We start from the raw sequence: 18,362 nt of genomic DNA on the forward strand, positions 1-18,362 counted from the left end.
CTGGTTTATTGTTTACAACATACAGTATATAATATATATTATATTTATTTACTCCTGGTCATCATGCTATATCATCATACACATACAGTAATAGAAAATGAGCCAACGCTGAAGCAACCTGATCTGTGCACTATGTGGACAGACATATGGGGACTCTTAAATTAACTTAAATTAAAGAGTATTAAAAAGAGTTTATCATAGTTTTGTTTTGTTAGTGAGGTCAGAATGTTGAAGGATAATCACCTCCTCAACTCAACCTACTGTTTTTTATAGGTGCACCTTATCATAAGGCTTGGTAAAAAATATATATATATATTTCTTTCAAAGTCAAACAAGCACTGGATATTAATCTACACAGATTTCTCTCCTGAAAACTGTTTATTTGATTGAGTAAAGTGTTTCTGTTTATTTACAGTAAGCTTAGATTTCCAATATTTTGTCAAAGGGTGAGTTTTCAGTAAAGTTTCTACAGAACTAAGGCTGGGTGAAGCAGCATTAGCATTAGCATAAGCCACTAACTGCAGCGTTTAGCACTAGTAAATGCAGCCTGATAGCTCTACACTGAGGAATCCTGATTGTTCATAACTTGTTTTAACACAGCAAACATGTAGACTACAGTCCAATATACTCACCTCTGAGCGGCGAAAGAGCTAGCGCTACAGTTAGCAGCTACTGCCTATATTGCTCCAACCTTGGGGCTGGAGAAACTTCACTAAGAACCCACCCTTTTATAATGCTGTACTTCAGCAGAGTGGCTTTACAGCTCCTTAATACCTGACTGATATAATTCATACATAAGACACAACAAATTATAAGGAGCACTGACAATTTTTTGTGGGGAAATTAAAGGATTTTGAGTGAGATATAGTGCAGAAAAATATGGTATTCTAAATTAGTGGATGGATCTTCATCATTCCACCTGTATTGTTTGAATAGCAACGGTGCGTACCTTCACAGCGTAAACAAGTTTCCTCTGATAAGAAGCGTTGGACACGACCAGGTAACTGCGCCATTAAAATAGCAATCTGCCAAAGTCAGAACTAACATGATTCTTTAAGGGAACGGCAAGTGACATTCTAATTGGTTTATTTCATGTTACGCCCAAACCACACCTACAGCTCTTTGATTTTACCAAATTGAAAACATCTGGAATATAATCAAGAGCAAGATGGATGATCACAAACCATCAAACCAATCTGAACGTACACATATCAAAATGTTTAACTGGCACGTCGCTACTCAGGTGTTATGTCTTTTCCAGCATTACTCTCAAAAATGGGCAACATAGATTGAGAGTCCAATGAGATGTTTTTGGAAATAACGTACAAATGTAAATTAATGTTTGGCCAGAACATTGTGAGCTTGCACGTGACATCATTTCCATTTCCGACCTCATACAAGTATCAGAATGTTTAGCTGAAACTGTTTAACTGGAATCAACGTGTGACACCAGAGAATTTCCCAGAGAAATTATTGACGATAAATAGTCAATAACGAAATGCATGCTGCAGAATTGGCCTTTATTGACTCCACTTATTGCATGACCATCTAAAAATGATATTATCATATCCATGTTTTCCCAAGTAGGCTCTCTTAATCTTCTGCTACGAAAAGTCAACACAACACAAGTTCATTTCGGGATATCGCAGTAATCCATATCGTCCAAGTCCAGTTTCGCTAAGTGATCGCTGCTGCCTCCGTACGATCCGGACGGCGTGATCCGGGCGAGGTCTTTGAAGAGGACGTTGGAGAGCATCTGTTTGAAGTTGGCTTGCATGTCGGAGGGGCTGCTGGCGGCAGTATTGTGGCTGGGTTCGGCTTGGTCTTGGCTGGCCTCCGTGTTTTGTTTGGTCCTGTTTCTGGGTGGAGGCACTACTATGCTGTACAGGTCCTCAATGTTGGGAGTGTCCTGGCACATTTCGGAGCCCTGCTTCCAGTTGCAGTAGTCGGAATCGGGGTCTTCATCGCTAGGGGATGAGTTATAGTCCTTCGTTTCCTTCTGTGGCTCCCACTTCTGCTTCGGCTGGGGTGGGCTGTAGCTGGGTGTGACGGGGAACTGGGGAATCTTTGGAGGGGCAGGCTTTACCCTGGGCTTTGGCTGAGGTTGTATGGTGGCGTATAGGACTTCTTCAGTGGTGTTGGTACTTGTCGGGGGTTTGCTGGAACTTGTTGGGAGGTTGCTGACACTCATTTGGGGTTTGCTGGCACTCTTCTGAGGTTTGCCGGCACTTGTCTGGAAGTTGCTGGCACTTGTCAGGAAGTTGCTGGCACTTATCGGAAGGTTGCTGGCACTCATCTGAGGTTTGCTTGGACTCGTCTGAGGTTTGCTTGGATTCGACTGAAAGTTGCTGACACTTGTCTGTGGTTTGCTGGCACTCGTCTGAAAGTTGCTGGCGCTTGGCAGTGGTTTGTTCCTCACTGCTACTCGTTTGGGGACGATCGCTGAGGGTTTATTAAAGGTTGCAGGAGGTGCTGGAGGTGCTGGAGGGACTGGAGGAGCTTGAGATGTCAGAGGTACTGGAGGTGTTGGTACAGGAGGAGCTGGAAGTGCTAGGTTTCGCCGTGAAGGCACTGGGTAAGGCCTGTCATGTACGCCCCTGGTTGGAGAACCTTGAGTAGCCTTTGCTAGGTCATTGATTGCTGGTCTCACTGGAAGCTGCTGGGTTGTCAATTCTTTTACTTCAGCAGTAGCTTTAGACAGAAGATCTTGAACACTCTGGTGCATGATTGCCTCCTCAATGGCCCTGTAGATCTGAGTTCCCTGCTTGGACAGGAAAGCGAAGTGGCCTTCACCTGTTTGACAGCGACGACCCGCCTCTATGGTGACGCCTTCCTGCAAAGAGATGAAGGACAGAAGAATTGTGGATGTTCAACCTTTACTAAAATTTACTTAAAGTGGCAGTCCATATTATTTAGTTTCTAAACTGAAAGCAAAGGCATTTCTGAGTGGAGAATGGATAAAATATTGTGTTTAATGGTAACGGTGTATTGAAACGACCATCCCTGCTAAACCTAATACTCTATAATCAGTCTAAAAACTGGGATGTTGGTTGCTTTTCGCGTGAGTTCTTCTTCTGGCCACATCACATACTTACGTCACATGTACAGCCTCTAAAAGAGGATCCGGATCAGTTTTACTAAATGCGAGTGGCTGGTGGAGCAATGGAGACTTCAGAAGGGGAAACTCAGAATCAGATTCATCTGCTCTAAAAGGAGACCGCATCACAACCGCTGTTTAAATTGATTCTTCCGCATGCTCTGTGCAATTACCCTTTCTCACCACAGAGGCACTAAATCCCCTAAATCTTTACAGACATCAGTTTTAATTATTATATTACACAAGTTGCACAATCAACCAGCTAACCAAATTTAGCGGCCAATTAAACCAGACATCTCCATGATTGATTACTGATGGCCCTGTTGACTTAAAGCATCAAATAAACAGACCTATACACATGAATAGAAACTATAAACATGAACCTATTGGCACCTATTGGCATGCCTAATGTCGGGTGGGGCCTAGAGGGCTATAAACCCCCCACCCATTGAGCTGTGGATCTGTGGAAGTGTGCTGGGAAAAGGTTTTGAGGTGAGGTGGTGACTATTGAACATCCTCTTGAATCTCACTTATTAATTATCTTTTTTGCTGAATGCAATCAGATGCTCACAGCAATGCTACAGACTATAGTAGAAAGTTTTCCTTGGACAGTACAGACAGTTACTCCAACAAAAGCAGCATAAACTCCTTTTAATTCCACAGAATTCATAAGAAGAAACAGCAATAAATGACCAGATGTCCCAATACGTTTGATGACATAATGTATGTGTGTTAATAAATTGCTATTAAACAGTGTTGAATAAGTCGTGACTCATGCAGGAAGTCAGAAAATAACTAAATGAAAACCACTGATGAGGTAAAAGTCTGACATAAAGCCAACACAGATTTAAACTAGATCATATTAGGGGTGTAACAGTATACAAAATTCATATTTCTTAATGTTATTTATTTATTTTCCTACATTGTAAATAAATACTAAGTCATCCAGACTATGAAGAACACATACGAAATCATGTAGTAACTTAAAAGTGTCAAACAAACCATTTAGGTTGCTCTAATCTGTGATCTGGGGAGCTGTTAACTTACAGTTTAAGAGCCTGATAACTCTGATTAACTCGGGCCTGATGAGTGCCAGTTCCATCATTTTAACATTTTTGATGGTCTTTATAGTGACTTGTTTGAAAAACACATTCAGAAAGATCTGATGTCTGATGATATAAATGAATGCAGTGTTGTGAAGTGCTTATAATTAACATTAATAAACTAGCAATAACTAGCATTTATAAACCCTTTATAAAGGAGCTTTATCTTAAAGTGGTACTGGAATCTTAAATAGATGCTCAAAGTTCTACAAGGACTTTTTCTTACCTTTATTTGTCCAAATCTGCGGAGGAACCGATACGGCCAGTAGAACACAGTCTTCCCAGTCCTCAGGTCCAGGAGACACAGGGCTTCTTTCTCCGGGGACAGCAGGTACGACCCAGACATGCAGCACCGCACCGACGCATCAGACTTCTGCACTGTTACCTGGAATTTACCTGCAGTCAAAACAACATCTCATGAGATACCATAGCACATGCAGTTCACCAAACATACCGTATTTTTTATGCACTATAAGGCACACTTAAAATCCTTTAATTTTCCCAACAATCTACAGTGTGGCTTATAATCCAGTGCACCTTATGTATGAATTCTACCAGTCAGGTATTTAGAAATGCAGGACTTTCAGTGAATTTTCTCCAGCACCGAGACTAGAGCAGTATTAGCACTAGCCAATAACCATGCTAAGTGCTAGATCTTTTGCCATTCAGAGGTAAATGTTACCAGACTCTAGCCTGCTGTTAATCTCGGCTAGCTTTTTTTTTTTTTTTAAGAATTAGTTTTATTTTAAAATGCACCTTTTAACCGGTGTCATTTCTCTTTAAATTCTATGTAATAGACAGTGTGCACATTTCAAACAATTACCTTAAGAATTAACAAAAAATATATAAAAATGTATTAAAAAAAAGTAACCAATCCATTGGGCAAATGCTGACAGACCTTGACTGTAATAGTTTTCATTCAAGTCATCCAATATAATCATCATTCCATCCAACATTCATCCTTATGGAATCTTGGGACATGATACTAGATTCTGTCCCATAACATTTGGTATATATGTCTTATAACATAGTACTAAAATATGACTCACAGTTCTTCTGGTAATGTGACACACACTCATTATCAGAAGCAGATCTTACTGAGCGTGCTGCAGGTTTTTGCAGGTTAATCTCAGATTGATCTGACCAACTGCACCACAGCCAATGGAAACTAACGTTAAGACATATCCTTTTGTAGAACACTGATAAGAATGATGCAATGATGAAGCCAAACCCAGATAATTTACTGAGAACATGTTCTCCTAGAAACAAAGCAGCTCCCGTCCTGCAAGAACTGAGACTAAATATAATATAACGATGAAACTCTAGACTTGTGTTGTAGTCAAGACCATGAAAACTGAATCAGATCAGAATTAAAACCGAGAACTGGACATGTCGAATCAGAGACAAAACCAGGATAGTAGTCAAGTCTAAGTCAAGAGCAAGACCTGGACAAATCGAGTCTGAATCAAGATCAAGATCTGGACAAATCGAGTCTAAATCAAGACCAAGATCTGGACATATTGAGTCTGAATCAAGACTAAGATCTGGACATATTGAGTCTGAGTCAAGACTAAGATCTGGACATTTCAAGTCTGAATCAAGTCCAAGATCTGGACATATCGAGTCTGAGTCAAGACCAAGATCTAGATATATCGAGTCTGAGTCAAGTCCAAGATCTGGGCATATTGAGTCTGAATCAAGACCAAGATCTGAACATATCGAGTCTGAGTCAAGACTAAGACTTGGACATATCAAATCTAAGTCAAGAACAAAGTCTGGACATATTGAGTTTTATTTAAAAGCAAGGTCTGGACATATCGAGTCTTAGTCAAGACCAAGACTTGGACATATCAAATCTCAGTCAAGAACAAGGTCTGGACATATCGAGTCTTAGTCAAGACTAAGATCCGGACATATCGAGTCTTAGTCAAGACTAAGATCCGGACATATCGAGTCTGAATCAAAACCTGGATAAATCTAGTCTGAGTCAAGACCAAGATCTGGAAATATCAAGTCCACGACCAATACATTAAGCACTTGAGTCAGTACTTCATTTTTACGGATTTTTACCACTTTTCTAACTGTACATTCATTCTTTCTTTCATCTTTCATTATGCACAATATATAATAAATATATTTCATTAAATAATAAATAGAACAAAAGGCAAAGGCAACTGACTCAACTGGTTTTGACAACATCACCCCAATGTAGCAGATTATGCCAATTTTCAATCTTTATAAAAAAAATCCTCCCTACCGACTCCTCAAACCATTTCCCAGCAATCAGCAGCCATGAGCTCCTCTAAGAAGCTGCAGGGAACCATGAACATTAACATAACTGATGCCCTCAAAGCAGCAGCAGCAGTTTCAGTCTCAGTTCATATTTTAATTAGGAAATGGCTGTTATCTGGAAGAGCTGAGGTTAATTTGGGGACCGAGAAAACTTTCAGAGAGAACTGATCATAGGATTACTACTAAGGCCATTCAGAATAAGTGTCTGAAGGCCCTGCAAGGTCAGTACTACTGAACTACTCAAATAAGTAAAGAAAAAATACTGAGAAATACTCATAGAAATGGAGGTCAGTCAATCTGAAACATTTAAAGATATTCTTAAGTGCAGGCACTGCAAAGACCATCAAACATTATGATGAAACTGGCTCTCATCAGGACCGCCCCAGGAAAGAAAGACCAAGAGTTTCCTCTGTTGTATAGGATACGTTTACTGGGAGGGGATGTAGTTGTTGAATATGTTTTGGAGAGACAGATGTGTGTATATATAAATACTGGAAAATACTGGGGAAAAAATGGAAAAAACTGTAAAAGACTGGAAAAAATGAAGAGAGCACTTCAGTTTCTGAATCAGTTTCTCTGATTTTGCTATTTATAGGTTTATGTTTGAGTAAAATGAACATTGTTGTTTTATTCTATAAACCACAGACAAAATTCCTCCCAAAGTACAAATAAAAAAAGTCATTTAGAGCATTTATTTGCAGAAAATGAGAAATGACTGAAATAACAAAAAAAAGATGTAGAGCTTTCAGACCTCAAATAATGCAACGAAATTAATTTCATATTTATTTTATGTCATAACCCTGGTTTTTAATCACAGTTTTCATGCATCTTGGCATGGGCATGTCCTCCTCCACCAGTCTTACACACTGCTTTTGGAGATAACTTTATGCTTTTGCTCCTGGTGCAAAAACTCAAGCAGTTCATCTATCTTTCTCTTGATTATATTTCAGAGGTTTTCACTTTCATAAATTTAAGAAACTCACAATTTTTAAGTGCTCTCTTATTTTTTCCACAGCTGTATATAAATATATAAATATATATGATCAATAGTAGCAGCCCTAGTTTTTTTCCTTTAGCTGAAGGCGTGGCTGATGCTTGGTAAAGCAGGTGCGGCCACACCCCACACCTCACCTGGACTCCAGGTGGAGTAGAGGTCGTTCTCAGACATGGAGGTGTCGTCGTCTCTCTGCGCTCGTCTGGAGTCTCCGCCCCCCTCGCTCCTCTGTGAACAGAGAGAGAGAGAGAGAGAGACAGTTAGAAACGGTCTGCAGCGGTAATTCCTCTTTCTCATACCTGCTGCTGCTGCTGCTTTATTAAACCAGATCTCAGGGCTTTGAAGAGCAGCCAGCAGTGGTCTTGTGCAATCAGACAGGAGATGTGTAGCAGAGATGCGGGTTATCAGCACTTCCTCATACGGCAGCAGCTTCAGTTATTGCGCAGGAACTCGGCCCAACCTCCCCTGCGGTGCAGTCAGCATGACATGACCTCTGAGACTTTCTGCTGTGTTATTATTAGAGCTGCTGGAAAAAACCGTCTGCTTACGCTTATCTGAGACGTACCAGGGTCCTGCACTGAAAGAAAAGCTTCTGCTAATGAAGACGAACGGACCAGGTTTATAGAATAAGGGCGTTTTCACACCTGTAGCTATTTTCTCTGGTATTAATCAGCTTGTGAGTTTGTTAACTTACAGCATTTTCCCTCTCGGTTTGGTTTGTTTTCACACAGGCACAAACCTAAATGCACCAAAGTGCACCCCAAACAAACCACAAAACCACAAGAGCTTGAAGTCTCTTCTGATTGGTCAGAGCATGAAAGTAAATACAGAAAGAAGGTCCTGTGTTCCAGACCAGCATGTACTGTATATTTGTGCAATGTGACAATGCTTTTACTGTGAATGCAGAAAATTTGCACACCTTTTTTTTTTTTTTAATGGCATGCATGGTGCGAATTTCTGCACAGTTGCATCAATAAGCAGATTTGCACACAGTTGTGTTCAGTGTAAAACAGCTCTGCAATGAAGCAGCAGCAAATATACACTAGTTAATTCTTCATTCTTTACATTATCGCCTCTCCAACCTTACTTACATTCAAGTACATTGGGTATTCACATATTCAACTCTCAGAACTATTTTGTAACGCATGCATATTTATTTTTATATTTCTATTCATTATTTAATGACCATTAGCAACATCTATTGCACTGCTTCGTATACAGATAGATCTTTATCTTGTATAGTAAGTGTTTTATAGCCTTATCTATCTATCTATCTATCTATCTATCTATCTATCTATCTATCTATCTATCTATCTATCTATCTATCTATCTATCTATCTATCTAGTAATTGTTTGGGTAATAAATCATGTTTAACTGCACCTGAACAGCCGTTTAGCTCAAACATGAGAAGTCAGGTTGGGTCGAGGTCAGATCACATTTTATTAGATCACATTAGTTTATTTGAGACCATACTGAGACCACCTCCTCTCACAGGTCTTGGTGCAGTGATTTTTGTCCAAACCATAGTGAGTTATTGTTTTCACACCTGCCCAAATCAACCGCAACAATAGTTTGCAAACAAACCAGAGTCTGTTTAATAGGAACAATAACATATTTTTGGTGCAGAACATCTGTAAAAATTTAGGTTTTCTGTTCACACAGAACAAGAAACTTGAGTATAAGTATACATGAAATGGGAGTGGCTACTCGATTTATGCACTGCCATTGCCTGAATGCTGATGACGAAGCAGCATAATAGGTCATTAAACTGGCCATCGTTAGATTATAATAAAAGGGCCTTATTCCACTGGATCACGATTATAAACCCATCCTATTATAGATGCACTTAAAGTAATAATTAACGTTTATTCTGAAAATTAGCAGCTACATGTTCATGACATGGCTTTTCCCACTCCTCCATGCAGAACTCTTTCAGCTGTGTAATGTGTGCTTCAGCTTTGGTTCAAGCTCTCTTTGATAAAACAAATCATTTTTATTAGATTGTATGTTGGAGAGCCTCCCAGGCTCTCTTTCAAATCTGCCCCAAACCATGATACTTTCACCCCCATGCTTCACAGATGATACCAAACATTTGTTTTATCACTGTGCTCAAATCATTTAACTTAAGACTAATCTGTCCAAAGCACATCTAGATGTTCTCTGGTAAATTTTAGTCGAGCTCTGAGGTTTTCTGGGGATTTTGATGTGTTTTTATTTTGTGGTTGACAGAAAGGGTTTCCTCTTTCTCTTGGTTTATGAATGTTGAATTTTAATTTATTACTCTTGTGGTTTGACCTGGGGCAGAACTTGCTATAAATTAAGACAGACAGACACCCAGAGCCTTTCCAACCAGGCTTTAATTATCTGTAGCTGACGTGCTGCAGTTCATCTTAATTTCACACACTTTTAGTAGTAATAAATAGCAATAGCAATTTTGAATTTCTAAAATTATTTTAGTTGCTGTGAAATTTTACAGCGACAGGGTGGACATCTTAAGCTTTATCTCTTTAAGCTCAGTGTGGAGAAATAAATAAATAAATGAATAAAGGAATAAATAATAAAGTATTAAAAGTCCTCCAAAGAAGAGGGATGGTGGGGAAAAAAGTATAAAGTATTCATTCTATATATATATATATATATTGTTACATATAGTTTGTATGATATTTAAACATTAAACAATATAACATTAAGCATGTTATATTGATACTGTCTCATATTTACAGAACCAGTCAAAAGTTTGGGCGCATCTTCTCATTCAATGTTTTTCTTTTTTCCTACATTGTAAACGATGAATAGTGAAGTGACGCAGTCTAACTTAAAACTGTCAAACAAACCAAAATACATTTAGGTGCTCTTATCTGTGCATTGTAACCTGTATAACAGAGGGAACTCTTGCTCTTCCTTTCCTGGGGCGGTCCTGATGAGTGCCAGTTCCATCATAAAAACGTTTTTTGATGGTCTTTGCCGTGACTGCACTTTAGGATACATTTTCAAAAGCGCTTATTTTTGTTAGTTGAGTAGTTCTTGTTTCATATAATATGGATTTTTAAAAGGCTAGAAATTCAAGTAATTAACTCTTGACGAGTTCAGCACAGCTGTTAACTGAAAGCCTGAATTTCAGCTGACTCTACCTTATAAATATAAAAATATAAAAAATATAAAAATTGATCATCTAAGAAAGAGCTACTTTTGTAGAAACTGTTTTTCTTCATAGTTTGGATGATTTTAGTATTAATCTACAAAATAATGAAAAACTACTGAATTTAGTGCGTCCAAACTTTTGACTTGTACTCTAAATGCCTCAAAATGATGGTCAGGGGTCATCAATCTTACTCTTGTGGTCTATTTGTAAAGATATAAAGGTGGAAATGTCCTTTGATCATGGTAAGTATGGTGAACAAGGCTCTGGTATTCACTACTGTTTGTTTGTTTGTTTGGCTGATTGCACTGAACAATGAATCCAGGGCTGCTTATCTCCTGTTGTGGGGGGGAGAGGTCTTTTCCAGTCCAGCCCAGTTTGGGGAGTTCCCTGCTGGAACACACTTGACATTCACTTGAGATGTTATCAGTAGATTAGTGGGCGTGGCTGACCTAGGAAATGACCAATTTGAACTGACTGAACCAAAGACCTCATTGATTCACTTACAAGCACAATTGTTGCAGGTCTGGGGGGGCAGTGGTGCACGAGCCAGCGGGGGGTTAAGTGCTTTGCCCAGAGCCACAACTACCAATACCCAGTCAGATCCTGGAATTTACAGGACAACTCCTAACAGATCAAAACTACAGCAGTTTTAGTTGGGGAATCTGTTAAAAAAATGTGTATGTCAACCATTTTTTTTCAGAGTGTCCCAATCGAAAATTGGAATAAGAGCGTTATTTTGAGGCCACTAAAAACTCCCATAATGCACTGCAATTTATGGTAAACATCACTGCATACTAAGCAAACTGAATGTTTCCCAGAATGCATTGCAAAGCCTCACTACTAAGCAACAAACAGCCGAACAAATGAAGTAGACAGCGAGCCACAAGGGTTGCCAGATTGTTACAGTTGGATTCAGCTTAAACCAAGTCAACCAGATAATCAAGTTTCAAATTCTCCAAAATGCAAAGAAAACCACCCAAAAACAAAAGAGCTGATTTTCAGTATATCAACATTTTTTTTTCAGAGTTTATTCCAACATGATCTTAAATAAAATACATTAAATACCCTAAAGATTACTAATTACAAACAAAAAAAAATACATTTAAAATGATTTATTTATTTATCTGAATGTGTGTATTATATATGTGTAATTACATAAAAACAACATAAAAATACAAATGCACTTGCAAGCAATCAAAGAATAAATACTCAGAGTTTTATAACCAACACAAAAACTGCTCATTTAAATTTCCATCAGCAGGACTTAGCTAGGACTTCATAGATGGGACATTTTGCGACATCACAAATACAAACCCTGAGCTAAATTAAATTGTGCAATTGTGTTTACATCATCAGTCCCGGTGATGTCATTGTGAACAGAAACCTCAAAAGAATATAAATATCATGGTGTTATTTAAACAAAGTGATCATAATAAGAGGGTGACATCATAAGAACATTTCCCAGTGGAATTAAGGAATGGCATTGTGACGTAACAAAGCTGTTGCTCTGCTCAAGTGACATCATCAGCCCAATTTCCAAGATACAATTGATGCCAGTGATACATTAGTGTGACATCACTAAAATATAATCCCTCTCAGCTTAATTTAACTGATGCTACTGTGAGCAAAGCTTTTAGTGGAGTAGTGGTGATTTCTGATCATCAAATAGATCAAAGCGATCAATCCGATGTCCCTCATTAAAGCGTGTTTATAAACCAATAATACACTCAAGGTTCGTGCTATAAGGTGTAATATTGGCACTGCTGAAGTTTATTTAAAGATTTTGTTCAAGTTAAAGACAATAAGATCTTTTTAACACTTGTAATACAAGTCTGTTTGTAGCTGCGCTGTTTGGTTCGTAAGCGCTGCATCATTGCTAGGTTGGTTACCTGTATGCAGCGGAGTAATACATGGAGAGAGCTTCGGTTACAGTGCCATTACCGGCTGATAACGGCACTCATAGAACGGCTCTCACATTGCCAATCACATTGCAAAGGTGGGAACTAACTGTGGTATACTACTACTACTACTAATAATAATAATATTAATATTGATGTCCAGTAATGAATGCTTTGGTGTTGCTTTAGACTGTTACCTGAAAGGCCAGCTGGCACAGGGTGGGCACCCACTCGTCCTGCGGGGGGTTTGCCAGGGTGTAGGTGCGCTGGGTGGTGTTCAGGTAGAAAGCGGCACAACCTGAGGGGCAGCTCTCCCCCGGGGCCGGAGTGATGCTCAGACAGTCGGTCAGCCGGACCACTCGCTTGTCGGCCTTCTTCAGGCCCGTGGGTTTGGCTCCTCCCCCTCCGTCTCTTATGTCGTACATCTCTATTCGTCCGATGCCCATGGCCGTGGGCTGGAACAGGATCACCCAGGTCTTCCTCCAGATCCTCTACAGGAAACAGAAACAAGAGCAGCAGTTAGTTATAGAGAGAGAGAGAATGAGCTCAGGGGCGACGAGACGCTTTACGCTTTAATTCAACATCGTTCGACATCAAACAGCCCCGATCCGCCGGGAACCGCTTCAGCTCCGGAGGTGAGCAGCTGAGAGGCAGGAGGCGCCGGAGAACAACCAGCTCCGCCCGCTCTCACATGCATGATTCATGCCCTGTAAACGCTGCCACGCTAATGGAGGTACCTCAGGTGGCAAAACAGCTGCGGCATTTCCTGTCATCAATAATGCAGAGTGTTAATATCACCCTGATGCAGCAGTTCTCACAGATCGGCCTGAATAATTTAGCACTACTTTAATTTCTGTGTGTTTAAGCAAGTGGATTTATAAGGAAAAAAAGAAAAACATACAACAGCGTTCCAGAGCATTCAACACGGGTACAATTAAAATGCCAAATATAAAACAAAACACTGTTTAAAACGTGTAAAAAAAAATACGTTAGTGCCTTTACATGCACTACATAATCCGATTACTGCATCTACTGCATCAGAACATCATGCACATGATGCACACAATAATCCAATCAAATCCAATCATCAGATAATAGGAAAACATGAGTACTTTATAATGAGTATCGTTAATAACTGTGTACTTACACAGTAATAATTATGTAATAACAGTGTAACTACTGGTAAAGTATGCATTGTTATAGAATATAATGGTCAGTTAGAAACAGCAGATCATTATTTCTTTTTATAATTACATCCCAGTACAGAATCTGTGACAGAACGTCTCAACTAACTTCACTAACTATTAATTGACACTAGTTAAAACATTATTAATATGTTTTTTTTTAAATAATGTCTCTATTCATTATCGATTAGAACATTTACAACAAAGCATAAAAATGTAGTAATGTTAAATAACATCTTAACTAATGTTAATTCATCATTATTTGAGATATTAATTTCAAAGCATTTAACCATTTTTATTACTGTGATGAATAACATACATAACAATGTTATTTGTGAGGAATGTAAATTAATTGTAAACTCAGAACACTTCAGTTTCTGAATCAGTTTCTCTGATTTTGTTATTTATAGGTTTATGTTTGAGTAAACTCAAAATGTTTCCAATTAAAAAATTCATTTAGATCAGAAATCAATATTTTAACATTAAGTGGAATAATCCTGGTCCTCTTGATTATATTTTACACATATATATATATATATATATAAACCTGGTCCTGTTACTTTCAGTCCTGTAACTCTACCATAAAACCATAAAAAGAAACAGGAGTGAGTTTCAGTAACAGGAGCGAGTTTCAGTAACAGGTGCCACATAAGTATTAATTATATGTTTATAATGCTTTATAAATGCATAATAACGTGTTATGTTAGCATGTTTATAAGGTATAATAAACATTCAATCATTCATTATATTCTAAGATTTTTGATATGAGCCACTGGAGCCAGATCATCTATTTCATTCACTTCAACTTGCAATGGTTGTAATGTTATGGCAAGAGCAAAAAAAAAAAAATAATTTAAAGGACCTTAATGTAATAAGATTAAAATCACTTCTTTTGTTCTGCTGTTTCCATTAGAGAGTATATACAGTAGTAATATAGAGAGTATATACAGTAGTAATATTAATATTTAATATACACCATACTATAAGAGGTTTGATCTAAAATAAAACTGGAAAGCTCACAATGAGACTAAAAAATCACTTCCTCTTTCTGAGTAAGTGAGAACTTTTACTTTTACTAGTTACCAAGATTGTTGCCAGATTGGGCAGTTGCATGCCAAATTGGGGAAAAAAAAATACATTTTTTTTAAGAATACTGACTTTTTTTATTATAATAACTAAATGACTATTTATGATATTTATATGGTTTTAGACTACATAAAATCATATTTTCCAGTTGAATATGTTTTTTTTATTATTATTTATTAAATTTTCTGTCATGCATGCATGCGTCCACCCTGTTATGGCAAGCTGCACAAGAGGGTATACAGTTGTATTTGCATTTAATTGCATTTGATGGAAAAGTGGTTGATCTAGAGCTGCGGACACGTTGAATTGCTCATGGTGACTGTTTGTTCTTGTTCTGTTTCAAACACACATTTACATTTTCTAAAATAATATAAATTAAATAATTATATATACCAATTATCTTGGTATTTTACCTCGACAGGGTGGACTAAAGCTTAAGTCTCACCTCTTTATGCCACTGTTAATTTGAAACATTTTAAATATTATTATTATTGTTGTTGTTGAATGTATAATTAGAATAGCACTGCTGAAGTACATTCATGATTAGAACAGCAGTGCCAAAGTTAAGTTAGAAAGTAAATTCATTATTAGAATAACACTACTGAGGAACATTTATATTTAGAATAGCACTGCTTAAGTAAATTCTTGATTAGAATAGCACTGCTGAAATAAATTCAAGATAAGAATAGCACTGCTGGGGTAAACGTATAATTAGAACAGCAGTACCAAAGTATAGTTATGTCGGAAAGTAAATTCATGATTAGAGTAGCACTGCTGAGGTAAATTCATGATTAGAACAGCAGTGCCAAGGTTAAGTTAGAAAGTAAATTCATTATTAGAATAACACTGCTGAGGTACATTTATATTTAGAATAGCACTGCTTAAGTAAATTCTTAATTAGAATAGCACTGCTGAAATAAATTCAAGATTAGAATAGCACTGCTGGGGTAAACGTATAATTAGAACAGCAGTGCCAAAGTTTAGTTATGTCGGAAAGTAAATTCATGATTAGAAAAGCACTGCTGAGGTAAATTCATGATTAGATTAGCAGTTCTGAAGTAAATTCATAACAAGAATAGGACTGTAGGCCATTTAATTTGTGCAATGGTGAAATAAAAAACTAAATTTTTAGTTTTACACTTTCACAGTCTTAATTTGGACATATATGCGCATATAAAACCAACTCTTTTTGCCTTGACCTCCACTGAGAACTAGGATGTATTTTTATCTTTCATTAACATATGCAATTAAAATTTTCTGAAACGTTTTGTCTCTAACAAACCATTTTTAGCAAATGATATAATTCAAATTAAATACTCACTTTTCCAAATTTGACCCCCTGCAGGAACAGGGAGCCTTCTTTAGCGACCACATCCATCACCCTGCTTCACTCCACCTCCTTCAGCTCAGGTTCTCACACTAACTACACTCTACTGAGAGAGAGAGAGAGAGAGAGAGAGAGAGAGAGAGAGAGAGAGAGAGAGGAACTCAACTCTGCGTCATGAAGTGGAAGTTGAGTGGAGAGACACACAGTCCAAACTGCTTCTACAATCAGTGATGATTTGGAGAGTAATGTCTGTCATCTGCTGGTGATGATCCACTGTGTTTTATTATCAAGTCTAAAGTCAGTGCAGTTTTGTTTTCCCACAAAATCTTACAGCACTTCATATCTTACAGCTTCCCTCTGCTGAGAACAACTTTTATGGAGATCAGGATTTCATTTTCCAGCAGGACTTGGCACACTTATAGAATATTATACATTTCTGAGACACTAATTTTGGGGTTTTCATTGGCTGTAAGGCAAACCATCAACAATAAAAGAAATAAACGCTTAAAATAGATCACTCTATATATACACAAACACAAGTTTCACATTTTGAACTAGAGAGAGAGAGAGAGAGAGAGAGAGCGATACAGAGAAAGAGAGAGAGAGAGGTAGAGAGAGAGGTAGAGAGCGAGAGGAGGGGAAATCAACCCTGCGTCATGAACTAATGGTCAAAAAAAAAACTTGCCTGAGTTTCCGCTACCTCTAAAAACGGTTACATCTCAGGCATTGCACCATCCATCAGACCCATAACCAGAGCACACCGCTTCCGTCCATCATAATAATCAACCTGGTTAAAACCACTTACTGAAACAGAGTATTAGTTTACATGGTTCTTAGTGGATTGACCATCATCTTTTTAGCTCCACTGATCATACAGAGCACTCTGTAGTCCTATATCTAAATCTCTGAAGTAGATTCTCTGTTTTTAGTAAGTAGAGCATTAAAACTGGGCTTTTAAATGAACATCTTGGGGCCGTTTGAATGAGAGAAATCTTATATTGTTAAATAACATTGCAACACTGAAGAAGCTCAGACCTAATAGAACAGATCTCCGAAAGATTAAAACACAAACAATGTGAACAATGATCCACAGCATGATGTCTGAATGACTTTCCTCTAATCTAATACAATTTAACATGGTTTAAGAAAAGATTCAATTAAATCAAATTTATTTCTAAACAAATTCTAAACAAGTGAAAGTTTTATATTGAGCTTATAGTCTATGCAAGTCAAGTGCGTAATACGGACAGTATGCACAGCGCACTTGTGCAACTTTTATTTTTAAAAAATGTAAAGGCACTACAACTATGATCAGGAGATCGCCAGTTCGAATCCTGTTCATGTAGCTTGCCATTTGCTACCAGAGCCCTGAGAGAGAACAATTGGCCTTGCTCTCTCTGGGTGGGTACAGTACAGTAGATGGAGGTCTTTCCCCTCATCACTCCTAGGGTGATGTGGATCAGCACAAGGCTGCATCTGTGAGCTGATGTATCAGAACTGCTTCAGTAGCAGCAGGAAAAAAATTAGACTCTGACTTCACATGTGTCGGAGGAGGCATGTGATAAGGGGAGTCCAAATGAGGGGGTTGGGAAATTAATTGGCTGTGTAAACTGCAAAAAAATGGGAAAATGCAATGGATTGGCAGCCTGTCCAGGATGTATACTGCCTTTCGCCCGATGGGACCCTGACGGATAAAGCAGATGATGATGGATGGATGGATTAAAAATGAGAAATAAAATTATAAAAAATAAAATAAACAAATAAAAAGTAGGGGGTCCAATATGTGTGTGAGAATGATGCACAAAGACAGATGTATGATGCGTGAGCAGAAGGTAGAAACGGTATTTATTGGAGGTTAGTTGTCCACCAGCATTGTGGACAACCTCACCCACCCCTCACACGGACTTCTCAGTCTGATACCGGAGCATCTGATCCTCCACTACCAGACTCTGCAACTGCTTCTTCCAACAGGCAGTCAGACTCCTCAACTCACAGAGACAGAGCTGTACTTTACGTTGCACTTTGTGTTCTCTGTTCCGGAGAAACATAATTCCGTTAAACTGTGTACCTGTACTCAGATGTAATGTCAGTAAAAGCTTCTTGACTTGACTTGACTTGAGGATGGGCTTGAGACATGTCCTCACTTCCAAAATGTTTATTTCATAACAGCAGTGAACACAGAAGGCATCGCTAAGTTCTTGATTTTATACATCTGAGGCAATGGGACTGAAATAAACA

The 18,362-nt window shown here is 38.2% G+C and overlaps 1 protein-coding gene across 1 annotated transcript; it reads right to left on the reverse strand.

The window, feature by feature from the left end:
• Positions 1-119: 119 nt before the first annotated feature.
• On the reverse strand, positions 120-18,147 carry dok3 (docking protein 3). The gene is made up of 5 exons (XM_007245598.4): positions 16,119-18,147; positions 12,725-13,018; positions 7,624-7,714; positions 4,427-4,596; positions 120-2,833 (listed from the first exon to the last, which is right to left on the reverse strand). Exons 1-5 carry the CDS (start codon positions 16,173-16,175, stop codon positions 1,631-1,633), a joined length of 1,815 nt encoding a protein of 604 aa, XP_007245660.3. The 5' UTR covers positions 16,176-18,147; the 3' UTR covers positions 120-1,630.
• Between the last annotated feature and the right edge of the window lie 215 nt (positions 18,148-18,362).

The sequence above is a fragment of the Astyanax mexicanus genome, chromosome 19 (genome assembly GCF_023375975.1).
Source record: "Astyanax mexicanus isolate ESR-SI-001 chromosome 19, AstMex3_surface, whole genome shotgun sequence".
In the NCBI taxonomy this organism is placed as follows: domain Eukaryota; kingdom Metazoa; phylum Chordata; class Actinopteri; order Characiformes; family Acestrorhamphidae; genus Astyanax; species Astyanax mexicanus.